Source organism: Salmo salar, chromosome ssa12 (genome assembly GCF_905237065.1).
Source record: "Salmo salar chromosome ssa12, Ssal_v3.1, whole genome shotgun sequence".
NCBI classification, from domain to species: Eukaryota; Metazoa; Chordata; class Actinopteri; order Salmoniformes; family Salmonidae; genus Salmo; species Salmo salar.
The window spans coordinates 29,419,272-29,444,916 of record NC_059453.1 but is presented as its reverse complement, the minus strand read 5'-3'; the positions used below and the strand labels follow the sequence as shown (position 1 = coordinate 29,444,916).

At 42.8% G+C, this 25,645-nt stretch overlaps 2 protein-coding genes and 1 non-coding gene across 8 annotated transcripts; all 3 read left to right on the top strand.

Annotated features, from left to right (window-relative positions):
* Positions 1 to 9,101: 9,101 nt before the first annotated feature.
* Positions 9,102 to 15,439, top strand: LOC106564662 (BUB3-interacting and GLEBS motif-containing protein ZNF207). Of its 2 annotated transcripts, XM_014130859.2 has the most exons (11): positions 9,102 to 9,299; positions 9,823 to 9,949; positions 10,047 to 10,182; positions 10,317 to 10,508; positions 10,747 to 10,828; positions 11,039 to 11,103; positions 11,680 to 11,813; positions 13,002 to 13,100; positions 13,817 to 14,047; positions 14,270 to 14,426; positions 14,592 to 15,439. In XM_014130859.2, exons 1-11 carry the CDS (start codon positions 9,259 to 9,261, stop codon positions 14,735 to 14,737), a joined length of 1,410 nt encoding a protein of 469 aa, XP_013986334.1. In that variant the 5' UTR covers positions 9,102 to 9,258; the 3' UTR covers positions 14,738 to 15,439. The 2 variants fall into 2 exon arrangements, with proteins under 2 accessions (XP_013986334.1, XP_013986335.1); XM_014130860.2 differs by lacking the exon at positions 13,002 to 13,100.
* Positions 11,125 to 11,258, top strand: LOC123725792 (small nucleolar RNA SNORA49). The gene has a single exon (XR_006758305.1). It is a non-coding gene; the product is annotated as a small nucleolar RNA SNORA49 (small nucleolar RNA).
* LOC106564663 (uncharacterized) lies at positions 15,256 to 25,517 on the top strand. 5 transcript variants are annotated; one of them, XM_014130863.2, is made up of 8 exons: positions 15,256 to 15,500; positions 16,415 to 16,455; positions 16,704 to 16,750; positions 20,289 to 20,324; positions 21,014 to 21,370; positions 21,642 to 22,007; positions 24,130 to 24,233; positions 24,731 to 25,517. In XM_014130863.2, the coding sequence occupies exons 1-8, from the start codon at positions 15,480 to 15,482 to the stop codon at positions 24,920 to 24,922; spliced, it is 1,164 nt and encodes a 387-aa protein (XP_013986338.2). In that variant the 5' UTR covers positions 15,256 to 15,479; the 3' UTR covers positions 24,923 to 25,517. The 5 variants fall into 5 exon arrangements, with proteins under 5 accessions (XP_013986338.2, XP_013986339.2, XP_013986337.2 ...); XM_014130864.2 differs by having other exon boundaries at positions 15,339 to 15,485; XM_014130862.2 differs by having other exon boundaries at positions 15,427 to 15,521; positions 21,645 to 22,007.
* Positions 25,518 to 25,645: the final 128 nt, after the last annotated feature.

Genomic DNA, 25,645 nt, shown 5'->3' with positions numbered 1-25,645 from the left:
GTTCGTGTCGGCGCTATTTTACGCCGTGTGTATTTTCTCCCCTGTGTTTGGGAGTATTTGTTTTATGTGTGAGTGTAAATTAAATACGCCACTACCCTGGGCTCGCTGCTTCCTGTGCCTCATTCCTTCACCACGACTGCCAACCTAAAAGTTTTGGACATCAGAGCAATGTTGAGGGAATGCAATTTGAGTCAGAAACATACTCATATGATAGATAGGTCCAGTAGCAATTTTAGAATGTAAATCTTGGTGGGGAAAACAAAAAAAATTGGGGGGATGCATGCCAGCAAAGCCTCTACACAACACTAACCAATACATTAATTGCACTATAAAGGTGACAAACTGTGCCCACAAACTGTTAGGGCCTACATACCTTGCATTCGGAAAGTATTCAAACCCCTTGACTTTTCCTACATTTTGTTACGTTACAGCCTTATTCTAAAATTAATTAAATTGTTTTTTTCCCTTGTGAATCTACACACAAAACCCCATAATGACAAAGCAAAAACAGGTTTTTAGAATGTTTAAAAGTGTATTAAAAATAAAAAGCTGAAATACGTAATAAGTATTCAGACCCTTTACTCAGTAATTTTTGAAGCACCTTTGGCAGCGATTACAGCCTTGAATCTTCTTGGGTATGACATTACAAGCTTGGCACACCTGTATTTGGGGAGTTTCTCCCATTCTTCTCTGCAGATCCTCTCAAGATCTGTCAAGTTGGATGGGGAGCGTCGCTGCACAGCTATTTTCAGCTCTCTCCAGAGATGTTCGACCGAGTTAAAGTCCAGGCTCTGGCTGGGCCACTCAAGGACATTCAGAGACTTGTTCCGAAGCCACACCTGCGTTGTCTTGGCTGTGTGCTTAGGGTTGTTGTCCTGTTGGAAGGTGAACCTGACTAGTCTCCCAGCCCCTGCCGCTGAAAAACATCCCCACAGCATGATGCTGCCACCACCATGCTTCACCGTAGGGATGGTGCCAGGTTTCCTCCAGACATGACGCTTGGCATTCAGGCCAAAGAGTTCAATCTTGGTTTCATCAGACCAGAGAATCTTGTTTCTCATGGTCTGAGAGTCTTTGGGTGCCTTTTGGCAAACTCCAAGCGGGCTGTCATGTGCCTTTTACTGAGGACTGGCTTCTGTCTGGCCACTCTACCATAAAGGCCTGATTGGTGAAGTGCTGCAGAGATGGCTGTCCTTCTGGAAGATTCTCCCATCTCCACAGAGGAACTCTGAAGCTCTGTCAGAGTGATCATTGGGTTCTTGGTCACCTCCCTGACCAAGGCCCTTCTCCCCCGATTGCTCAGTTTGGCCAGGTGGCCAGCTCTTGGAAGATTCTAGGTTAATCCAAACTTCTTCCATTTAAGAATGATGGAGGCCAGTGTGATTTTGGGGACCTTCAATAATGGAGACATTTTTTGGTAATGCAGACATTTTTTGGTACCCTTCCCTAGATCTGTGCCTCGACACAACCCTGTCACGGAGCTCTACGGACAATTCCTTTGACCTCATGGCTTGGTTTTTGCTCTGACATACACTGTCAACTGTGGGACCTTATATAGACAGATGTGTGTGCCTTTCCAAATCATATCCAATCAATTGAATTTACCACAGGTAGACTCCAATCAAGTTATAGAAACATTTACATTACATTTACATTTAAGTCATTTAGCAGACGCTCTTATCCAGAGCGACTTACAAATTGATGCATTCACCTTATGATATCCAGTGGAACAACCACTTTACAATAGTGCATCTAAATCTTTTAAGGGGGGGGGTTAGAAGGATTACTTTATCCTATCCTAGGTATTCCTTAAAGAAGTGGGGTTTCAGGTGTCTCCGGAAGGTGGTGATTGACTCTGCTGTCCTGGCATCGTGAGGGAGCTTGTTCCACCATTGGGGTGCCAGAGCAGCGAACAGTTTTGACTGGGCTGAGCGGGAACTGTGCTTCCTCAGAGGTAGGGGGGCCAGCAGGCCAGAGGTGGATGAACGCAGTGCCCTTGTTTGGGTGTAGGGCCTGATCAGAGCCTGAAGGTATGGAGGTGCCATTCCCTTCACAGCTCCGTAGGCAATCACCATGGTCTTGTAGCGGATGCGAGCTTCAACTGGAAGCCAGTGGAGAGAGCGGAGGAGCGGGGTGACGTGAGAGAACTTGGGAAGGTTGAACACCAGACGGGCTGCGGCATTCTGGATGAGTTGTAGGGGTTTAATGGCACAGGCAGGGAGCCCAGCCAACAGCGAGTTGCAGTAATCCAGACGGGAGATGACAAGTGCCTGGATTAGGACCTGCGCCGCTTCCTGTGTGAGGCAGGGTCGTACTCTGCGAATGTTGTAGAGCATGAACCTACAGGATCGGGTCACTGCCTTGATGTTAGTGGAGAACGACAGGGTGTTGTCCAGGATCACGCCAAGGTTCTTAGCACTCTGGGAGGAGGACACAAGGGAGTTGTCAACCGTGATGGCGAGATCATGGAACGGGCAGTCCTTCCCCGGGAGGAAGAGCAGCTCCGTCTTGCCGAGGTTCAGCTTGAGGTGGTGATCCGTCATCCACACTAATATGTCTGACAGACATGCAGAGATGCGATTCGCCGCCTGGTTATCAGAAGGGGGAAAGGAGAAGATTAATTGTGTGTCGTCTGCATAGCAATGATAGGAGAGACCATGTGAGGATATGACAGAGCCAAGTGACTTGGTGTATAGCGAGAATAGGAGAGGGCCTAGAACAGAGCCCTGGGGGACACCAGTGGTGAGAGCGCATGGTGCGGAGACAGATTCTCGCCACGCCACCTGGTAGGAGCGACCTGTCAAGTAGGACGCAATCCAAGCGTGGGCCGCGCCGGAGATGCCCAACTCGGAGAGGGTGGAGAGGAGGATCTGATGGTTCACAGTATCAAAGGCAGCAGATAGGTCTAGAAGGATGAGAGCAGAGGAGAGAGAGTTAGCTTTAGCAGTGCGGAGAGCCTCCGTGACACAGAGAAGAGCAGTCTCAGTTGAATGCCCAGTCTTGAAACCTGTCTGATTAGGATCAAGAAGGTCATTCTGAGAGAGATAGCAGGAGAGCTGGCCAAGGACGGCACGTTCAAGAGTTTTGGAGAGAAAAGAAAGAAGGGATACTGGTCTGTAGTTGTTGACATCGGAGGGATCGAGTGTAGGTTTTTTCAGAAGGGGTGCAACTCTCGCTCTCTTGAAGACGGAAGGGACGTAGCCAGCGGTCAAGGATGAGTTGATGAGCGAGGTGAGGTAGGGGAGAAGGTCTCCGGAAATGGTCTGGAGAAGAGAGGAGGGGATAGGGTCAAGTGGGCAGGTTGTTGGGCGGCCGGCCGTCACAAGACGCGAGATTTCATCTGGAGAGAGAGGGGAGAAAGAGGTCAAAGCACAGGGTAGGGCAGTGTGAGCAGGACCAGCGGTGTCGTTTGACTTAGCAAACGAGGATCGGATATCGTCAACCTTCTTTTCAAAATGGTTGACGAAGTCATCCGCAGAGAGGGGGGGAGGGGAGGAGGATTCAGGAGGGGAGGAGAAGGTAGCAAAGAGCTTCCTAGGGTTAGAGGCAGATGCTTGGAATTTAGAGTGGTAGAAAGTGGCTTTAGCAGCAGAGACAGAAGAGGAGAATGTAGAGAGGAGGGAGTGAAAGGATGCCAGGTCCGCAGGGGAGGCGAGTTTTCCTCCATTTCCGCTCGGCTGCCCGGAGCCCTGTTCTGTGAGCTCGTAGTGAGTCGTCGAGCCACGGAGCAGGAGGGGAGGACCGAGCCGGCCTGGAGGATAGGGGACAGAGAAAATCAAAGGATGCAGAAAGGGAGGAGAGGAGGGTTGAGGAGGCAGAATCAGGAGATAGGTTGGAGAAGGTTTGAGCAGAGGGAAGAGATGATAGGATGGAAGAGGAGAGAGTAGCGGGAGAGAGAGAGCGAAGGTTGGGACGGCGCAATACCATCCGAGTAGGGGCAGAGTGAGAAGTGTTGGATGAGAGCAAGAGGGAAAAGGATACAAGGTAGTGGTCGGAGATTTGGAGGGGAGTTGCAATGAGATTAGTGGAAGAACAGCATCTAGTAAAGATGAGGTCAAGCGTATTGCCTGCCTTGTGAGTAGGGGGGGAAGATGAGAGGGTGAGGTCAAAAGAGGAGAGGAGTGGAAAGAAGGAGGCAGAGAGGAATGAGTCAAAGGTAGACGTGGGGAGGTTAAAGTCACCCAGAACTGTGAGAGGTGAGCCATCCTCAGGAAAGGAACTTATCAAGGCGTCAAGCTCATTGATGAACTCTCCAAGGGAACCTGGAGGGCGATAAATGATAAGGATGTTAAGCTTGAAAGGGCTGGTAACTGTGACAGCATGGAATTCAAATGAGGAGATAGACAGATGGGTGAGGGGAGAAAGAGAGAATGTCCACTTGGGAGAGATGAGGATTCCAGTGCCACCACCCCGCTGGCTCGATGCTCTAGGGGTATGCGAGAACACGTGGGCAGACGAAGAGAGAGCAGTAGGAGTAGCATTACATTACATTTACGTCATTTAGCAGACGCTCTTATCCAGAGCGACTTACAGTAGTGAATGCATAGATTTTCATAAAAAATTTTGGTACTGTGTTAGTAGCAGTGTTATCTGTGGTAATCCATGTTTCCGTCAGCGCCAGGAAGTCTAGGGACTGGAGGGTAGCATAGGCTGAGATGAACTCAGCCTTGTTGGCTGCAGACCGGCAGTTCCAGAGGCTGCCGGAGACCTGGAACTCCACGTGGGTCGTGCGCGCTGGGACCACCAGGTTAGAGTGGCAGCGGCCACGCGGTGTGAAGCGTTTGTATGGCCTGTGCAGAGAGGAGAGAACAGGGATAGACAGACACATAGTTGACAAGCTACAGAAGTGTTGTTTCTTGTATTATTGTATCTTGTGTCTTTAGAGAACTGTTTCACTTTGATATCCTTTTTCTTCTGTCCTGATTTTCTCTTTCTTTTCTTCTGTTAACTAGATATTCTTTGTTGTTCTTCGTTAGCTAGCTAGCTTCTTCCAAAAGAGTCCCTAGCAACTGCTTAGCAACTGGTAAACAATTCAGCTAGCTAAGATAACTACAATTTTATGAAAAATAGTTATTTTTCAAAAGCCTATCTTCTTTGTTTGTTGCTTGTTTTTTCTCCTATTCAGTCTTGCAGTTTTCTTTTGCTTTTTTCCGATGTACTTCACTCTAAGAAACATCTCAAGGATGATCAATGGAAACATGATTCACCTAAGCTCATTTTTGAGTTTCATAGCAAAGGGTCTGAATACTTATGTAAATAAGGAATTTCCGTTTTTATTTTTTAATACATTTGCAAAAAGGAATAAAAAACTGTTTTCACTTTGTCATTATGGGGTATTGTGTGTAGATTGATGAGGGAAAAAAATATTTTATTCATTTTAGAATAAGGCTGTAACGTAACAAAATGTGGAAAAAGTCAAAGGGTCTGAATACTTTCCGAATGCACTGTAAAACTGTCCCAACAGCAAAGTCCCAACAGCAGTCCCAACACTTAACCACTGCTACACCTGGCTATAAGCGGAGCCTTGTCTGGCACCCAAACAGTTCGCTCAGACTCATTTACTGTCTTTAAAAAAAACATGGCTGATATGGCTTACTTGCTTAAACAAATGCGGTTTCTACTGACAATTACGATGTTGAAACTATGGCATAAGGGGACGACAAGGGGATAAGAGGCGATCCGTAATTTCGATTAAGACAATTAAGACATTAATGAGCGAGCTAGGACGGACGTAGTCAATATAACTATTTGTTCAGCACTTTAGAAATGTACAGCGACAGCATTCAGAACATGGGCCGTTCTTACAGTGTTCTCCCTGTACACCAAGTCAGAATCGTAGGATTCATAAAGGGGGCATATAAGCAGACAATGAAAGCTCTTACAATATTCGATGATTACATTTCTGTAAAACAGGTTATAGGCTACATGTGCACCACCAAGTCAGAACAGTAACGTTAGGTGAAATTAAGAGGGAAAAATAGACCAAATTATTAGGGTGCCGCACATGGACGACTAACAGCCTATTACACAACATGCACTTAGTATTACTTTCTTAGCTACAGTATACATATCTCCCTGACATATTACATAATTTATGCAGCAGCATACAAGACATTTTTGGACTCACCTTGTTGTGCTGTGCTCACTTGAACAGGAAGGTGGCATGGTGGTCCTTTCGGGCAGAGTTTGTCATCAAAGTTAGTCATCAAAGTCTGGCATTCTCTGGATTTATGGTGCTTTCAATACAACTGGGAACTCTGAAAAAAAACATGGTCGAATGATGATAACGTCAGTGATCTTCAGGTTGTAGCTCTAGAAAAGGCCAGATTTCCCGACTTACAATTCCGAATTGGATGACCCTTCAAAAAGTAAACTTGTTTTTTTCCAAATTCCCAGTTGTCTTGAACTCACTGGTCAGATTTCCCAGTTACGAGTTAACAGTTGTTTTGAGCATGGCAGAAATCATGCTGAATTGACAGCATGGCCAATGTTGAATGTTTATCATTTTAAACTTGGAAAAGAGGCCCTTAAACCCAGACTTGGGACCACACAGCCACCACTGAATAGCAGGCTAGTGATTGCTTTGCAGAGCTTGCAGTTAGCCACTGATTCCTTCCAAACCACTCATTGTTGAATTTGTGATTTCCAACTTGTTGTGTAATGGCCGATTAGCACCAATACGTTTTATCTATAATTTCTCTCCATTATTTCTCTTCATATGACAAGGATAAAAAGGATTTGCCAGTGGATTTTCGACTTGATTCACGATGATGACTGCTAGCTAAGATGTTGAAAGACCTTGAGGCTTCTTGGATGGGCACTTCTAATGTAACTCTATAGCAGCACCCAAGGGCTTGAGTTTTCGAGCTCCCCATGAGTGACAGAACACTGAGCCAATCACTGCGCAACTAGAGAACATTACAAACGTTCCACTGGCTGCCCCACCACCATAGAGAGCAATGAGCTAGGCTGAAACACCTGCATTTTGGAGCTGCCTTACTCAAGAAAGCAAACAAAAAGCTGGTATGTGGCTTTATTAACTCAATTATTTATTTTCCTTTATTTACATTGTTTGCAAACTGATATGTGACACGTATTAATGCCAAAGTAACATGCCCCACATTTGCTAAAAATAACGGGTCGCCACTGGATAGGTCAGATATACAAAACCTTGCAGACAGCCTACTCAACTGACAATCTATTAAAAACATATAGAAACTATTGGATCCAAGACTTAAAAATAACGGATGTTGATGGAGGGAGTGTTGGAACATAATGAATGAAATTACATGCCTTATTATTTAAATATATATTTTAAAATCTGGCTACAGGCAGAAACAACATAAAACAATTTGAGGTCTGGGTGTGTATATGGTGGGAACATGTGGGCTTGAGCAAGTGTGATATCATTAATATTTGTGGAAATGTATGTAAAAGTTAAGTTGTCTATTGTTTTTGATAACGTGTGTTTCTGTTTATTGTAAAAAATAAATACAAGTAAAATGAAATATATACAAATAAAATAAATGCTTGAAAACACAAGAGTCAGCCCTAATTCATTCAGAGATGGAGGCCTGCCACTGTGTTCTCTCTTTAGTCTAGTCACTGCCGTATGGGAAACAACAGCAGCTCCCAATAAATACAATTTAACATTCGTTAGGAGCCCTGAAATTGGCATCTGTTGTGTTTACTCACTTGCATAAATATCCCATTTTCCAAATGAATCATTTACCTAGGAGAGAGAAAGGGAGGGAGGGGAGAGAAAGGGATGGAGGGGGAGGGATTTAAAGAGAAGGGAGGGGGGGTGAAAACGGAGATTCTCTGAAGTAGATTTATTGTTTACTTTCTGCTCAGACTGCTGAGCACAGCACTGGGTATAGTTATTTTCAGTTATTCAAATGAGTCTGGCTTATATGCAAGGCACTGGGCTGGGGGGACTCACAATCTAGGCCCTATTGAGTCTATGTGCGGATCTAATACATTTTTCTATAACATTTTATTGAATCAAATGAAATTGAACATCCATATCATAATGCATGGCATGCATTGCAAGTTTGTGCTATTCAGTATTTTAAATGGGGTGGTTCGAGCCCTGAATGCTGATTGGCTGACAGCCATGGTATAGCAGACCGTATACTGTTAGTAACCAGTTTATAATAGCAATAAGGCACCTCGCGGGTTTGTGTTATATGGCCAATATACCAGGGCTAATCGGCTGTATCCAGGCACTCCGCGTTTCGCGTAAGAAAAGCCCTTAGCCGTGGTATATTGGACATATAGCACATCCCCTCGTGCCTTATTGCTTTATTGTTGTTGTTCTATTATTTTTATTTATTTATTTATTTCACCTTTATTTAACCAGGTCGGCATGTTCAGAACAAGCTCTCATTTACAATTGCGACCTGGCCAAGATAAAGCAAAGCAGTTCGACACATACAACAACACAGAGTTACACATGGAGTAAAACAAACATACAGTCAATAATACAGTAGAAAAACAAGTGTATATACAATGTGAGCAAATGAGGTGAGATAAGGGAGGTAAAGGCAAAAAAAGGTCATGGTGGCAAAGTAAATACAATATAGCAAGTAAAACACTGGAATGGTAGATTTGCAGTGGAAGAAAGTGCAAAGTAGAAATAGAAATAATGGGGTGCAAAGGAGCAAAATAAATAAATAAATAAATACAGTAGGGGAAGAGGTAGTTGTATGGGCTATATTATAGATGGGCTTAGGCCCGCAACTCAATATATTCGTATTTAATCAAGTCACAACATCAGTCAGCAGGTCTTAGTCAATGACTATATATATATATATATATATATATATATAAAATCGACATTTGAATTGACAACAGCGTTGACGCCTTCATCGCCATACAATAGTATGGTGCAATGTCGCTCCCATGTGGACATTAAAGTTATTACACCCGCACAGAATGCATTGAAATGACGCGAGCAGAACAAACATAAAATAATTTGGTATGATTATTCATTTCCGATTATTTCGGACCAAATCCCCCAAAAAGTACAACTTCGTCAATATAATGGAAAGGCGTATTTAAATCACTTTTGTTTAGGGAATTGTGCACGTGTTCCATCAGTACAGCATTGTGGGTGCAATCATAATCCACTTCCTCCACTTGAAGAAGCGCCATTTTCGGCGTTGTCATACAGCATGTCGCTAATGTTTATGACATAATAAGAACGAATTTCAGTGTTTGTTATTATACGTTAGCTTTCCAAGTACTATCTGAAAGATGGGGCGAAAGAAGAAGAAGCAGATGAAGCCATGGTGCTGGTATCCTTTGGTTTGGGGAATAGACAAAACGCATGAAAGGAAAGTGAGGGCTCGAATGCTTAGCAAGGTAGCTAGCGAAGTAAGATAATGTAGGCCTCACAAGACCTGTTCACACTTTTGATACTTTGTCGTATTTCTGTAATAATGTTGTGGCAATTTAATTTTCCAACACTCTCTTTTAGTTTTATCTCAACAAAGTAAACCCAAATGGTGTATATTGACGAACATTTTAGGCGGAAAACTAGCCATGTTAGCAAAGTAGCTAGCGGCATTATTAGTTAGCAAAGTAACTTATTGTATTTATTATGTAGCTATCTGCCACTACCCAGTTTATGACGCTTAGTCGGCATACTTTGTCTGTCATAGATGGTGGTCAGAAGTTGTGCACAAAGAGTAACTATACCTTACGTTCAAATAAAGGAGTAACGTTAATAGCAGGGAGCCTCGATTGAATGAAACCAGCTAGCTAGCTTGCCAACGTTAGTTTATGCTCTATGACATTTCCTTAATTCACAACTTGAAGGTATTGTAATCGAGATTTCGATGATGAAAAGATCCTCATCCAACATCAAAAGGCCAAACATTTTAAGTGCCATATATGTCACAAGAAGTTGTACACTGGTCCAGGGCTAGCGATCCACTGTATGCAGGTTAGTATTCACATTAACAACTTGTTGGTTATTCATTCACCTGTGTGGTCATACCTTTTATTTGTGATATTAATCATTGATGTCGTGTGTGTTTCAGGTTCACAAAGAGACCATTGATGGGGTCCCCAATGCCATACCTGGAAGGGTAGACATAGAATTGGAAATCTATGGCATGGAAGGAATTCCAGAGAAGGATATGCAGGAGAGGAGAAAGACATTAGAACAAAAACAGGGTTAGTTAGTGTCAACATCATTTCCTGCATTTGTACTGAGAAATGGGGGGGTTCGACCATAGAAGTCTACAGCCAGAACAAATAATCTTAAAGAACTACTGTGTGGCTAAAATACCCCTTTACTTTGTGTTCAGAGAGCCAGAAGAAGAAGCAGAATCAGGACGACTCTGACGAGGATGACGACGATGATGATGCTCCAGGCCCTTCATTTGTTCAGCAGCAGATGCCTGCTGCCCAGCCCCAGGCTAGCTACGTCCCTCCCTTGGCCCAGCCAGGCATCCCTCCCGGGGCCAGGGCTCCAGGCATGCCACCAGGAGCTTACTCAGGTAGAACATGGGCTGAATGGCCATACGATTGCTGTGTTCTGCCAGTAAGACATTCGCATCAAGTAATGATGATTGGCAAAAATGTTCAACTGCTCTGAATTGTGAATGAATCATGCCCATTCTGAACAAACCACAAACTGTAAAAAATTAATTCCCAGCATCACCATATAATGGCTCATAAATTATACCTGGTGTATTGTTTAAAATCTAGGTTCTTTCCCTTTTCTTCCCAATGCAGGAATGCCCCCTATGATGCCAGGTCACGGTGTCCCGCCCATGATGCATGGGATGCCCCCTGGTATGCACGGAATGCCACCAGGGTGAGCACTAACTCATACTACTCAGTGGGTGACATTTTCCTCTCTCAATGACACACAAAGCCACGGTGCGTTTGCTCACTCTTTGCAGGGGTTAAATGTCGCCCTGAACTGGTCCGTCGCTGCAGGATCTGCCTTATTATTAAAACATCAGACAGTTAGATTTGATCATTCAGATTCTAACTCACACCTGTTGGTTTGATCACCTTACAGCATGATGCATGGGATGGGAGGGATGATGCCTCCAATGATGCAACGGATGCCCGGTATGCCGCCAGGTAAGCACTGTCTGTACCCCTCTTCCCCTCCCTTACTCCAGTCACTCTGTACCCAGTGGGGTGGTCTGGCATTGACAGGGGATACAGCACTGTGGCCCTCACCTCTCTCATCTAGGACTTTTCTCCTATATGAGGCTTGTGAGAGAGCTGACAATTTCACAAGACTAGCATAGAGCTGGGCGACGTGGACAAAAATCTATTTAATGATAAGCTTATAACATGAATGTGCACCACAGTTTTAATATTACCCTTAAAAATACTAATACTACTTTGAATGTTGTAGCTATCAATTGTCCGGTTATCAATCACCTATATTAGCACACGTATTTTGTTTCAAACTTCACATTTCTCTAGTAGGTTATTTACCAGAATGAACGATATCAGCAAAATGCCCACGATAAGTGGTTGGTGTCGATCATTTTCGGTTTATCGTCCTAGCTCTAGTAGCGCAAAATCATGTTCACTCTCAATTCTATCATGACCTAGAAATGACCTGCTATGATATTTGTCATGGATTCCCTAACTTCCTGAGAAAGAACGGTGATTTGATATTGAGACCTGATGTCTTGTCTTAAGGAATGCCACCCCACATGGGTCACCGTCCTGGTATGCCCCACATGGCCCAGGCACCCACCCCGGCAGGGATGCCCCGACCTGCCGCAGCAGCCCCTGCTGCCGTCAGCAAGCCCCTGTTCCCCAGCGCAGTACAGGTGGGTCACCTTGCCAAGAGGCGAGGTGGGATGGAGCTGTATCTTGTCATAACTGTCCCATTGGTTTACCTTGTTCATTTTAAATGGTGTCCATTGAATAATTCACCAAGAGGATTTCCTCTGTATTAAGATGGTTGTACTGGTGCACTTATCTCGGACACATGCATACTATCAGAGTATCATCATTAATGATGGGGAGTAGGCTTGGGCAGTATCCAGAGTGTCATACCTTCATACTGACCTTGTCCCATATTGGTATATTCGGTAATACCAGCACTGAACACAAGGGGCACTATTTTCAAACCGCCGCTGAGCTTTTGTAATCCAAAGGTTAGCAATGCTAACAAGTACATGTAAAATCCCATAGAATGCAAACTAAATGATAAAGAGCATCGCAAACATTTAGACAGCCTCTGACCTGAACTATTTTCAGGACAGACATCCCAGCTCACAAAGTTATAAAAGTAACTCAGAAAGGCTACAGTTTGCTGTACGCACAACACAATTATTAGACAGCAAGGCTCTTGATCCAAGAGGGGTTTTTCTGCTGTTACCGGCAATATAATTTTTGTAAGAAGCTAACCACTTAGCTAGATAGCTAACTAGCGACTAAATTGGCAAACCAATTGTACAGCTGCAGAGCATTTAGCACATTTGACACAGTTTTTAGTTAAAAGTTATAAAACATCTAGCTGGTGAACGTTTAGTTGTGATTTCCATACTGTAACCTGATCACCTGGCGTGTGCTGCACAACAATGAATGACTCAAGGCTCTGGTCTCTCATTAGTGTGCTTGTAAACAAACACCTTGTGACTGGGTACTAGCAGTAAGCTTCATAATGAATAATTCTGACAGGTGAAATGAAATGCGCAATCATTATCTCTTGACTGCAGGTATTTACTTGAAATGTAGCAGCAAATATTCACATTTATGCGATCTTCAGAGAGAGTTTCAACGGTATTGAAAAACCATCATGTGGCTATTTCCAAATACCCCGGTATATGGTATACCGCCCAAGCCTAATAGGGAGCAGCAATAGCAGAGTTTTATCAGTAATGCATCCATAGTAAGGAACTATAGTTCATTATCAAAATGCCCTCTCCTCGTTTTCCTCTCCAGAGCTGCTGGTATTCACTCCAGGTTCTGCTAGTGTTGTTCACACTCTGCCTCTCTTCTTTGTGCTGCAGATGGGCTCTCATGTTCCAAACACCATCACAGCCTCTCCCAGTAGCACTGCAGACTCTCAGTCTGCTGCCTCTAAGCCTCTGTTGTCTAACACTTCACAAGTAGGCAGGACTCTTTCACTTCCATGTCCCATAGACTCTTGTGGCATGCAGCATATCAGCTTGATTTGGTTGGGAATGCTACAAAATGTCTGTGTTTTGACATATAAACTTAAGTTAACATATTCAACAGGCTTTTTGTCATTCCGTGTGCGTTTTTGTCAACCGCTCCAGCAAAAGGATGAGCTGACGGTCGGCTTTCCCTTAGGAGGACTTGCTGCATGCCTGTGTGTGGCCTGCCTTAGTTTTCTTATCACTGGAATGGTGATTTAAAATGTGTTTTTGTTTAGGCACAGCTTGCTTTTTGCTTATTTTTCCCCTCCCCTGACTTGTTGACATGGATTTCCTCAGATGCTATTTTGCACAATGCAATGCTCATCAGCAATGTGTGATATGATATGAGTTTTTCTTGTGTCTCAGCTGAGCTGATATTTCAATCATTTTTTGAAACGGATATTATCCAGTCATTTAAAGTGCTGGGTCAGCGTTAGTTTGAGGTACAGTGCACTCTGCTTGTAAAAATCTGAGGAATCAACCAATCGCTTGTTGTGATCAAAAATCATGGGACAAATTCTGTTTAGAAAGCACTTCTAAGGAATCAGTAGGTCAAATGTCTGAATATCTGATTCCTATGAGAGGAGAGCATTGTAATCTGTGTTTGTGTGATCATGTTGAGTCACTCACCCATCTGACAGTGCATCTTCCTTCCGGTCTCCCAGGCCCAGCAGAGTGCCTCTGGAGCTGTGCCCCACAGCGCGCCCTCCACCTCCTCTGACCCTCCCAAAGCAACATTCCCCGCCTACATCCAGTCCTCTGCCTCCTCATCCTCCTCTAACCCCCCTAGTAACACTGTGGCCAAGCCCCCCGCCACAGTGACCAGTAAGCCAGCCACCCTCACCACCACGAGTGCAACCAGTAAGTTGATCCACCCTGATGAGGATATCTCACTGGTAAGTTGCTCCTGCTTTGCGTTTTGCCCTTTCACAGTAAGTAAGGAATGAGAAAGTACATTTATCTATGTCGCGTTACTGTTGTGATACTTGTAATATTTGTTTAAAACAAATGAGTCAAATATAATGTGATTGAGTTGTCCTTGCCGTTGCACTGAAAGGGATAGGCTAGTGTTGCGTCCTATCTAAGAATCCTCTCTGTGTTTGTCTGCCCGGTGACAGGAGGAGCGACGGGCTCAGTTGCCCCGGTACCAGCGTAACGTGCCCAGACAGGGGCAGGTCCACATGTCTGCCCCTCCTGTGGCGGCTGTGGGCGGCATGATGCCCCCACAGCAGGGCATGCCCCCGCAGCAGCCTGGCATGAGGCACCCCATGCACGGTAAGATGTCATGGCATCACTAGACCAAAAACATCAACTGATGGAGAGAAACTTGGAGCCTTTGATGGCACGAAAGACCAAGTATCATACCAGTCAAAACATGGTTTTTTTTCATTTGCTTGCATTGTGAGCGTGATGTTTCAATATACTTCCTCCTCCCTCCAGGTCAGTATGGTGGTCCCCCCCAGGGCGTGCCTGGCTACATGCAGGGCGGGATGCCTCCGTATGGGCAGGGCCCTCCGATGGGATACCAAGGAGGGCCTCCCATGGGCATGCGGCCCCCCGTCATGTCTCCTGCGGGACGATACTGAAGCTGTCGCAACGACCTGACCCCTCACTAGGTTTGGAGGTTAAACCTTTTCTCACCTTGTGCTTTTTAAAACTAGCCCAAGCCAATGAGCAGTAAGACCAACCAGTGAAGGTGAAGAAAAGTATTGATGAAAACAAATATATATACGCAGCACACGGACATTTAACATGACATCTTTAATGGGGGAAAAAAACATAGAAACAACAAAACACACAAAACAACTTGATGATAATGACAACTTTGTCGTTGTGCAGATTTGATACATGTATGGTGTTTTTCTTCTCATGTTTCACTCAGGTTTGTAGAAGTGAAGTGTGTTAAATATGGTTCATATTGTTTTGACTGCTCGCTGCTGGAGTAACATGATCGTATCGCCCTCCCCTTACAAAAAGGCAAGTTTCCTGTAAATATATGATTTTCTGTTGTGTAGAGTAAGTCGGTGACGAGGCCCTCACAGCACACTTGTGTGTTGTTGGACGCCCTGTCCCCAACCGTATGGTTGGTGAGGGTCCTCCTTTATGATGACGATTCCAACTGTTTAGTAGTTTATCACCAGATCTATGGATTATTATTATTATCTATCAGTCTCTAGCTTCATTCTTATTTCAGGTTCATTTCATGATCAAGAGGGTAACTTGTGTGAATTTATTCTCTGTACTGTTTTAAACAATCTATGTTGTAATAAAACTCACTTAAAATCCAACACCGTTTTTTTCCTGACCCGTGGATGGGGATGAGGCTTCATGAAGGTTTGTACCATGGAGGTTAGTACCTTCTTCGTGAAGGTTTGTACATAAATGTTGTATTTATTAAATATTGCTCAAATAATAGAATGTCAACGTTCCAGATCTGGTATTTTTAAACATGTTTTAATATACAAATTGTCTTGATGCAGATAAGTTTATAGCCTGATGTTCTTTAATAGTAATCCAATCATTTAATACCTGCACACTGAATCAGTTTATCTTCCTCACCTTAGGTTCACTAACATTTGCATGCAAGTGCTCTACACTCTGTGAGTGGTTGATGATAAATGTACATTTTACTTGATGTCGGGTGTATTTTTCCTAAACCACCTACTCATGTCCTCTGGGTGTCTAGCTTTTCAAGTCAGAGAGCCTTAATTTGGTGTTATTCCACTATGATGCATCAGTGTTTCCCCTATATGCAACTTTGGCCGCCACTGCAAAAAAAAAAGTTAATTAAATGACTAAAACCAGGAATATAGAAGCGATAATGGCGCAATATATTTTTGAGAACTAAAAATCGGCAAAATAAAGACTAGACAGTCGGAGAATGTAAATTTAAAAAAAATGTCATGATATATGGCCCCTTTTGATTTTGTTTGTCATTTAGATAAATTAGGAACAATGCATAAGCCATGGCAAAATGTGTAGAATTGTAGAAAATTTAGCTTTAAAACTGTAAAATGTTAATGTCAAAATGTGTAGAATTGCAGAAAATTTGTTTTAGAACAGCTACAGTTTTTCTCTGTAGCCGAGAGGGCCGCTAAAATGTGCCATTTGTCATGCCCGCTACACACTAACTTTGCCACCGCTGCTGGAAAAAAATACTAGGGGAAACACTGCATAGCATATTAAAATCGAAAAACTATTACTTTGAAACTTTTTGTAAGCCCATGTCTATTTTGATGGAAATGTCCTTATCTGCTTTTCAGCCTAAAACACAGATTTCTTGCGAAACAGGTCAGTTATATCTGTAAGTACCCATTCCCTTACCATAGTGTGGCTGTATCTTGCACCGGATGTACCGTTTAGTAGTAACTAGTTGTTGAATCTGAAATAATCAATTTTTTGTTTTTCTAAGATTTGTACATTTTTTGAGTATTGCAGAGTTATTCTAAAGTACTTGCTCAAGATTTGTTACACCATTTGGCTGCATACAAATGTAATGAATGTTGAATGCTGTGGTGTGCCATTGTTGCCTCTTTCTGTCTGATGGTGAAGGGGGCAGTTCGGTGGAAACTGGACACATTTTTTACCCCACTCATTTGGTAAGTAGGATTTCACATCGGCTATGATGTACAGTGCCTTCAGAAAGTATTCATACCGCTTGACTTGTTCCACATTTGGTTGTTACAGCCTGAATTCAAAACGGATTAAATAGATTCTCACCCATCTACCCACAATACCCCATAATGACAAAGTGAAATCATGTTTGAAAATGAAATACATATGTATTCAACCCCTTGAGTCAGTCAATACATGTTAGAATCACCTTCGGCAGCCATTACAGCGTGAGCTTTCCACACCTGGATTGTATTATATTTACATATTCTTCAAACTCTGTCAATTTGGTTGTTGATCATTGCTAGACAGCCATATTCAAGTCTTGTCATAGATTTAAAAACAGATTTAAGTCAACTATTAACTAGGCCATTCAACATTTAAGCAACCCCAGTGTATATTTGACCTGTGTTTTAGGTTATTGTCCTGCTGAAAGGTACATTTGTCTCCCAGTGTCTTTTGGAAAGCAGACTGAACCAGGTTTTCATTTAGGTTTTTCATGTGCTTAGCTCTATTCTGTTTCTTATCCTAAACTCCCTAGTCCTTGCTGACGACTAGCATGATGTAGCCACCACCACCATGCTTGAAAATATGAAGAGGGGTAGTCATTGACGTTGGATTTGCCCAAAACATAACACTTTGTATTCAGGACATAAAGTTAATTAATTTGCCGTGTGTTTTATGCTGTACAGGCTTCCTTTTTCACTCTCATTTAGGTTAGTATTGTGGAGTAACTACAATGTTGATCAATCATCAGTTTTCGATCAAAACCATTAAACTCAAATGTACTTTTTTATTTTGCATTTGCAGAGCCATCTCATCTTTGCAGATAAATATTTTGTAGTCATTTTGTAATGGTGGATGTGGCCTCGTGAAATCCCTGAACGGTTTCCTCACCGTAGTGACTGGGTGTATTGTGTGGTAGAAATTCTAATCAATGAGGAGAGACGAGGTCAATTACCAATCAGGATATTACTTTATTCAAAACATATTAATAAGGAAAGCATAGAGTCATTGCTTCTATAACGACAAGGCTGGTCGGCTCAACACTTCCAAGTGTTGTGGCGAGTAGCTCTGACACACATGAAGAATACATATCTTTTATAGAAAAGATACGCCCTTTTAGTCTTCCTGACAAACAACAGATGCATGGAATGGGTCACAGGGTGGAACTTGATATATGAGAAAGGAGTATCGCGCCAGATAGCATTTGCTTTGAAGACTGTTCTTATTTAGTCTGTCCCTTAAGACGAGGCTCCGATCTCGTTCCTGGTACTTCAAAGCACAGAAACACCAATTAATTCTATGGCATAACTCAATTGTCAACTCCAGATACTTCCATCTGAAGTAAAACCCCTTCTTGACCACACGCCTGGACACTGAGGGGAGTAAGCCTCTAGGTCATTCACTCCCCCAGGACAGGTGCAACATCAGAGATGACATACAATGGTTCCAGACACTATCCCACATCTTTTCTCAGACCTCATCTCCCCCAAGGAGGGAGTGACTGGCTCACAGAAATTGTGGAGACAAGTGGTTCTCCATCAATCACGCCATCCTTTCACATGGTTTAGAATAGGTAAAGACACATTCACATATGAAGACAATGTTCCCTCCTGTCCTCTTCTCTTTCTGATATTCTGCATAGCACTAGCGGCATGTGAAAGACAAGCCTGACTTCTCCCCTCTCTGGGCCCCAGCTGAGGGAGGAATTGCAACTACCAACACCAGAGTCCAAAGGGATACATTCAAATAACAAGCATATCATACAAGCATATTATGCAGATAAGACATTTTAATGATCTAATATACCTAACTAATTCTGATTCTTCCTCTACAATTGATATACTATCCAAAGTGTTATAATTTCACCATGCTCAAAGGGATATTCAATGTCTGCTTTTTATTTGAATTGTACCCACCTACCATTAGATACCCTTTGCGAGGCATTTGAAAACCTCCCTGGTCTTTGTGGCGAATCTGTTTTGAAATTCACTGCTCGGCTCGGGGACCTTTTTATCTGTATGTGTGGGGTACAGGAATGAGGTAGTTATTCAAATCATGTTAAGCACTATTATTGCACACAGTGAGTCCATACAATTTATATTGTGACTTAAGCTAATTTTTATTCCTGAATTTATTTAGGCTTGCCATAAAAGGGGTTGAATACTTTTTGATTCAAGACGTTTCAGCTTTACATTGAATTAATTTGTAAAACGTTCAAAAAAACTATTCCACTTAGACATTGTGCGTTATTGTGTAAGCCAGTGACACAATCTCGATTTAATACATTTTTTAAAATTCTGTCTAACACAAAGTAGAGAAAGTCAAGGGGTGTGAATACGTTTGGAAGGCACTGTACATGGCTGATGTAAAATGATTGACACTCCCAGACAATATTACAGTAATGTTGTTTTTTTTGAAGTTATAATCATTGTTTACAGATTAATTGATTAATAATACTTATGGATTATAGTATTTGGCCTGTTGGATGTCGTCGTCAACACTCGTCCAAACTCCTCTTCCAACTTTTGGAACAATGCTCAAAACTGTCTTGGATATGCTGCTGTTATTAATACTTAACTATAACTCGGATTAGCTTCACCATTTTAATTGAATTCTCCACAGTTAGAATTGTCAACATGCATCCTATAACGTCCTTTTAAAGGGAACATTGGCCTGTTTGTTCATTAACTACACATTTCACATAAAACAAATAGACATGTTATTTCATAAGACAATGTAGGCGGTATCACAGTTGCTCTCCACTTGCTGATGTGCATACATTTATCCTAATGTAAAAATCCAAATGCTTTGTATCAAAACACACTATTGTAAGAATAAATCCTGTGGGTAGTGTACAATTTTGAGTGTGTTTTTTCAAGCCTGTCTTATTTTATAGCAGGAACAGGACAGATCTGAACCATCTTTGTAAGAGGACTACTTGATGGTCTTGGGTCGTGAACTTGACTTTCTCAAGTAACTGTTTGCAATATCTCCCACGACGTTACAGTGAATAGTTGGTCATTTGTGGTATGTTGTGACTTTTATCATAACATTTTATAAACCTTAAACAACTTCAAAGTAACTAATGTTTTGATACCTAAATATATTCTCTTATTAGCAGTGGCTGAAATTGACAGATTTTTGCAGCTTTACAAATGGCTAAATACTCACTATTTTATACTCTTTCGTATAAGGTCAACACCCTTTCTGTCTGGCTTCAGTATTTTGCATTTGCAGAACCATCTCATCTTTACAGATAAATATTTTGTAGTAATTATGTAAAGGTGGGTGTGGCTTTTTGCTGTGACACTTGTGAGGAGTAGTTTACGAACAACTCTTCCTGTTTAGCGTTAAGGTTTGAGGTGGAGAAGTTCCTGTAACTAGTCACCAATCAAGTGAGTGCCACTCAACAATTCTAGTCTAATACTCCACTTGTGTCTGAGGCTCACTGCATGCTGCTCAGTGTGTGATAGCATCATATAAGAACAAGCGAAGTCATTATGACTCTTCATCTGACAGGTGTTCGGCTGCTGCTCATCACACATACAGTGTTGGGTAAGTCTTGTTTCTGCAACTTTTAGTGTGGGGTTAGTTTATTGGGAACTGCGTTGGCCACAGGAGGCTGCTGAGGGGAGGACGGCTCATAATGGCTGGCGTGAATGGAATGGCATCAAACATGGAAACCACGGCTTTGATTTATTTGATACCATTCCATTCATTCCTCTCCAGCCATTAACACGAGCTTGTCCTCTCCAATTAAGGTGCCACCAACCTCCTTTGGTGTTGGATTTTTTTCTTCTGCCACTGCAAGTTTTGGATTACTTTATCATGAGTAGTTTAATGTCTATAAAAACAGCACTTGTTTGGTTTAACCAGAGCCCTGTAACTGTTCCATATCACTACATTGATCATTATACAGATGTTTTCTTGACCAGGGTAGGGAGGTCCAAACCATGCGTCAGTACAGTGGGCTTCCTTTTTATATGACCACCAACAAGCCCGAGTGGCGCAGCATCTCAATGCTAGAGGCGTCACTGCACACAGCCTGTTTCGATCCCAGGCTGTATCACAATCGGCCGTGATTGGGATGTCCCATAGAGCGGCGCACAGTTGGCATAGCGTCGTCCGGGGGGTTGCGCCTGGGTAGGCCGTCAATGTAAATAAGAATTAGTTTTTAATGGCACTGCCTAGTAAAATAAAAACGGGGAGCTAACGTATTACCTTCTCTATATGTTGCCTCCTAGTGTTCTGTGATATTGAATTCCTGGAGAGACCGCAGGGTGACTCTGTAGAGTTCTACTGTATCTCTGAGTTCAATGCCTCCAAGCCCATTGGGCTCTACCTGAAACGCAAGTGGCTGCAGCCCAACAGAGAGGTCCTGTTCATGTTTACTGAACAAAAGCCTGTGTTTAACCTTGACGTCAAAGAGCGCATCCATGTCACCGGAGACCCGAGTACTCACCGGGTCAACGTGACCCTCAGCCAGCTGAACGGAAAAGACACAGACGTCTACTACTGTGAGTTTGTCTTCCTCGATGCCTCCAGCGTGGATGAGAAGATTCCAAGCAATATGGAGTTCTTTCTGTACGTCGACAATGTTGGTGAGTATTCTTTATGGATTCCTTAATTTATTTACTTTTTTATGTTTCTTGATGCGAATGGAGTTGTTGACATCATGATGTGTGTCAAACAGTCACAGTAGCCTGCGTGTTTTCCCTTTTTTTGGTAATAACTCGACTCCATAGCTGAGCCATACTGTTCATGTTATGCATCCTGCCACTGCTTCCTCAGAATACCCCACGCTCTAGCAACATACTCTCCTTTACCCCGCCCACAAAGCCAGTCATACTAGTGTTTGTTTCCCATCTGGAGAAGATGTCCCAGACAACAAGATGGATGTAGGCCTGATAGAGACGTGCGCCGGGGGGTCAGCTGTCCTCCCCTGCCTCGCCCCCTACGGTTCCCCCTCGGCCATGGAAGGGGTATGCCTGAAGAGGCGATGGGGCCGGGCTCCAGTGGAGGTGCTGTTCCACTCAAAGCGCACCTCTTCCTCTGCCGCATTCCCCCCAGAAGAGAGGCTTCACCTGGCCACAGGGCTGGGCGGCCTGGCCTACAACCTCACCCTGCTAAAGATGCAGCCGGAAGAGAGCGCCTTTTACAGCTGTGAGCTGCTGCTCCCCGGCAGGCCCGACAACAGTGCCAGGCTAGGGAGACACGTGTACTTTGTGTCTGTGCAAGGTGGGTGTTTATCATAGGGTTAGTGGATTCAACCCTAATAAAACACCTGGTTTATATCGGGCTAGTGGATATAAACAAGTAACACTTGATTTAGTATGGCTTGTTCATTCTTTGTGTGCCTATGCGTTGTCTGTCTATACACGTTTTTGACCAGACCTTTACGAAAAGTAAATCCACTTCCCCTCCCCACATCGGTTTCTATACTCATTTTGAAAATAGACACATACAGTAGGAAACTGGGGTCAGTGGTTTTGGTTTTTAAGGGATAGTTTGTGATTTTGGCAAGGAACGCTATCTACTTACCCAGAGTCGGATGAACTCGTGGATATGTTTTATGTCTGCGTCTAGTATGAAGGAAGTTGGAGGTAGTTTCGCGAGACAACGCTAACTAGCGTTAGCGCACTGATTCAAACTACACACAGACATAAAATGGTATCCACAAATGAATCTGCCAAACTATCCCTTTAAACTGTAAATTCATGCCAGTAAATGTCCAGGTCATCTGTGGAAGCAGTTTCTATGACGCTGTATTGTTTATTAACTCTAGTAGCCAATGCAGTAACCCAGGTAACAATGTTCATGTTCATCATACACGGTATATGAAAGGTTGTCAATGTATTTTTAACCTGTTAGGGCTAGGGGGCATTATTTACACGGCCGGATAAAAAACGTACCCGATTTAATCTGGTTATTACTACTGCCCAGAAACTAGAATATGCATATAATTATTGGCTTTGGATAGAAAACACCCTAAAGTTTCTAAAACTGTTTGAATGGTGTCTGTGAGTATAACAGAACTCATATGGCAGGCAAAAACCTGAGAACATTCCTTACAGGAAGTGGCCTGTCTGACAAGTTCTTGTTCTTCTTGACTCTCTTTATTGAAAACTGAGGATCTTTGCTGTAACGTGACACTTCCTACGGCTCCCATAGGCTCTCAGAACCCGGGAAAAAGCTGAATGATGTAATTCCAGCCCATGGCTGAAAAACATTAGCGCCTTTGGTAAGTGGTCTATCAGAGGACAATGAGACTGAGGCGCGTGCACGAGGCGACCCCATGTTTTTATTTTCTCTCTGTACTAAAACACAGATTCCCGGTCGGAATATTATCGCTTTTTTACGAGAAAAATGGCATAAAAATGTATTTTAAACAGCGGTTGACATGCTTCGAAGTACGGTAATGGAATATTTAGAATTTTTTTGTCACGAAACGCGTCGGGCTCGTCACCCTTCTTTACCCTTTCGGATAGTGTCTTGAACGCACAAACAAAACGCCGCTATTTGGATATAACTATGGATTATTTTGAACCAAACCAACATTTGTTATTGAAGTAGAAGTCCTGGGAGTGCATTCTGACGAAGAACAGCAAAGGTAATAACATTTTTCTTATAGTAAATCTGACTTTGGTGAGGGCTAAACTTGGTGGGTGTCTAAATAGCTAGCCCTGTGATGCCGGGCTATCTACTTAGAATATTGCAAAATGTGCTTTCACCGAAAAGCTATTTTAAAATCGGACATAGCGGAGTTCTGTATCTATAATTCTTAAAATAATTATGTTTTTTGTGAACGTTTATCGTGAGTAATTTAGTAAATTCACCGGAAGTTTGCGGGGGGTATGCTAGTTCTGAACGTCACATGCTAATGTAAAAAGCAGTTTTTTGATATAAATATGAACTTGATTGAACAAAACATGCATGTATTGTATAACATAATGTCCTAAGATTGTCATCTGATGAAGATCATCAAAGGTTAGTGCTGCATTTAGCTGTGGTTTGGGTTTATGTGACATTATATGCTAGCTTGAAAAATGGGTGTCTGATTATTTCTGGCTGGGTACTCTGCTGACATAATCTGTTTTGCTTTCGTTGTAAAGCCTTTTTGAAATCGGACAGTGTGGTTAGATTAACGAGAGTCTTGTCTTTAAAATGGTATAAAATAGTCATATGTTTGAGAAATTGAAGTAATAGCATTTCTAAGGTATTTGAATAACGCGCCACGGGATTCCACTGGCTGTTGAGTAGGTGGGCCGAAATCGTCCCACTGGCTCTAGAGAAGCTAATTTAGGAAGTGAGTTGACATTCTTTAAAGTCTCACACTACATATTGCTCATTGTTTCCCCAGGTGTTAGGTGTAGCTGTACTGGTTACCCTCCACTGCTCTATGTCCTTTCTGCTGCTGTGGGGCTGCTACTCATCTTCCTTTTGGCCCTGGGAGTGGCTCATTATGTGAGTAGGACTGTAACCTACTTACTATGGACAAAAGGATTGACACACAGAATATTATTTATATAAATGGTAGCCACTCCAGTTTTTTTGCTGCTTTCATGGTCATCATTTAAAAAGCATTACAACCTCACATTCATGACATTTTCTTGAAATCAAACGGTTCTTTGCTCTGAGTTTATAAAGCCACTCTGTAACCTTTTACAGCCACACCTGTAACCTCTATGGTTGTTGACATGATATTGTAATGTAATTAGATACGTACTCATTTGGTAGCTACTGTATTCCTCAAGTGACAAATTGTCAGTACCATAACACTGATTTCTGACATGTATGACTAAGTACCAGTGATTTGTCAAACACCTCAAATTGAGGAAGGATGCCACTGAATCAAAGCATCCATCCTCTTACTATTCACATCATTTCACACAGGGAAGACACTAGTTTCACTAGTTGTTTTCACCTGCTGCCTTCTCTGATTGGCTTCTGTCCTCTGTCAGGGTAAGACCCGAGGAGACCGTGTCAAACCGCAGCCCCACCAGGCTTCCATCTACGAGGAGATGGTTGGGGTGCGGTCCCCCAACCGGAATGGAAAAGTGGCTCCCTCTTACCACCCGAGGCCCCCCCTACATCTGGAGGAAATGGATGCTTCTGCCCCCCCCCCTCTGAGTTCTCAACAGGAAAACCACTGAGGCTGAAGAGTAACCGCTAGTATCTGAAAATGGGAGGAACAAGGTCAGCCCAATACGGTGTTTGACTATTCATTTATAAACTGGAGTCTGGACTATAACTACAACTTACATAACCTTAAATTTGGACAAACAAACATCCACCTAACTTAGTTTGTTGTACTGTAAATGCTGTTGTGGCGTTTTAAACAATGTTTTGTATTTGATGTAAATGCTGGCAGCTAAATGTTGTAGCCTTGCTTTACTTTTTTAAAGGTGTTGTATTTTGACATGGTACGTTTGTTACCATGCTACATATCAAATGATCTGCATTGACAACGACTCAGTGGGATGGTCCACCGGATGTATTTGCATGGTGTGCTGAACCACAGCATGGCTTCAAAATCTAATTGTATTTATCACATGCGCCGAGTACAACATGTGTAGTCCTGACAATGAAATGCTTACTTACAAGCCCTTAATAAGTATATAGAAAAATAAAGAGCAACAAAATAACAGTGAGGCTAAGTGTGGGGGTACAGGTTAGTCCAGGTAATATGTAAGCAGAGGTAAAGTGACTATGCAGTTCAGTTGGATGTAAATAAAAGCTGTTAAGGTCCTTTTGTGATTTGCAAATTCAGAGAACTCACTCGACAGCTTACTGTAAAAAAAATTGAATTTTTTTTATAACAAGGGGTGGTTCAAGTGGATTCCTTGGTGTGTGTGTGTTGTCTAAAGTTGCTTCCT

Coding starts and splice junctions, on each gene's coding strand:
- LOC106564663 (XM_014130861.2), top strand. CDS start 15,480: ATGAAGGTTTGTACCATGGAGGTTAGTACCTTCTTCGTGAAG. Junction 15,522..16,414: donor TTAGTACCTTCTTCGTGAAG/GTTTGTACATAA, acceptor TCTGCTTTTCAG/CCTAAAACACAGATTTCTTG. Junction 20,325..21,013: donor CATCACACATACAGTGTTGG/GTAAGTCTTGTT, acceptor GTTGCCTCCTAG/TGTTCTGTGATATTGAATTC.
- LOC106564662 (XM_014130859.2), top strand. CDS start 9,259: ATGGGGCGAAAGAAGAAGAAGCAGATGAAGCCATGGTGCTG. Junction 10,183..10,316: donor GACATTAGAACAAAAACAGG/GTTAGTTAGTGT, acceptor CTTTGTGTTCAG/AGAGCCAGAAGAAGAAGCAG. Junction 11,814..13,001: donor TGTTCCCCAGCGCAGTACAG/GTGGGTCACCTT, acceptor TTTGTGCTGCAG/ATGGGCTCTCATGTTCCAAA.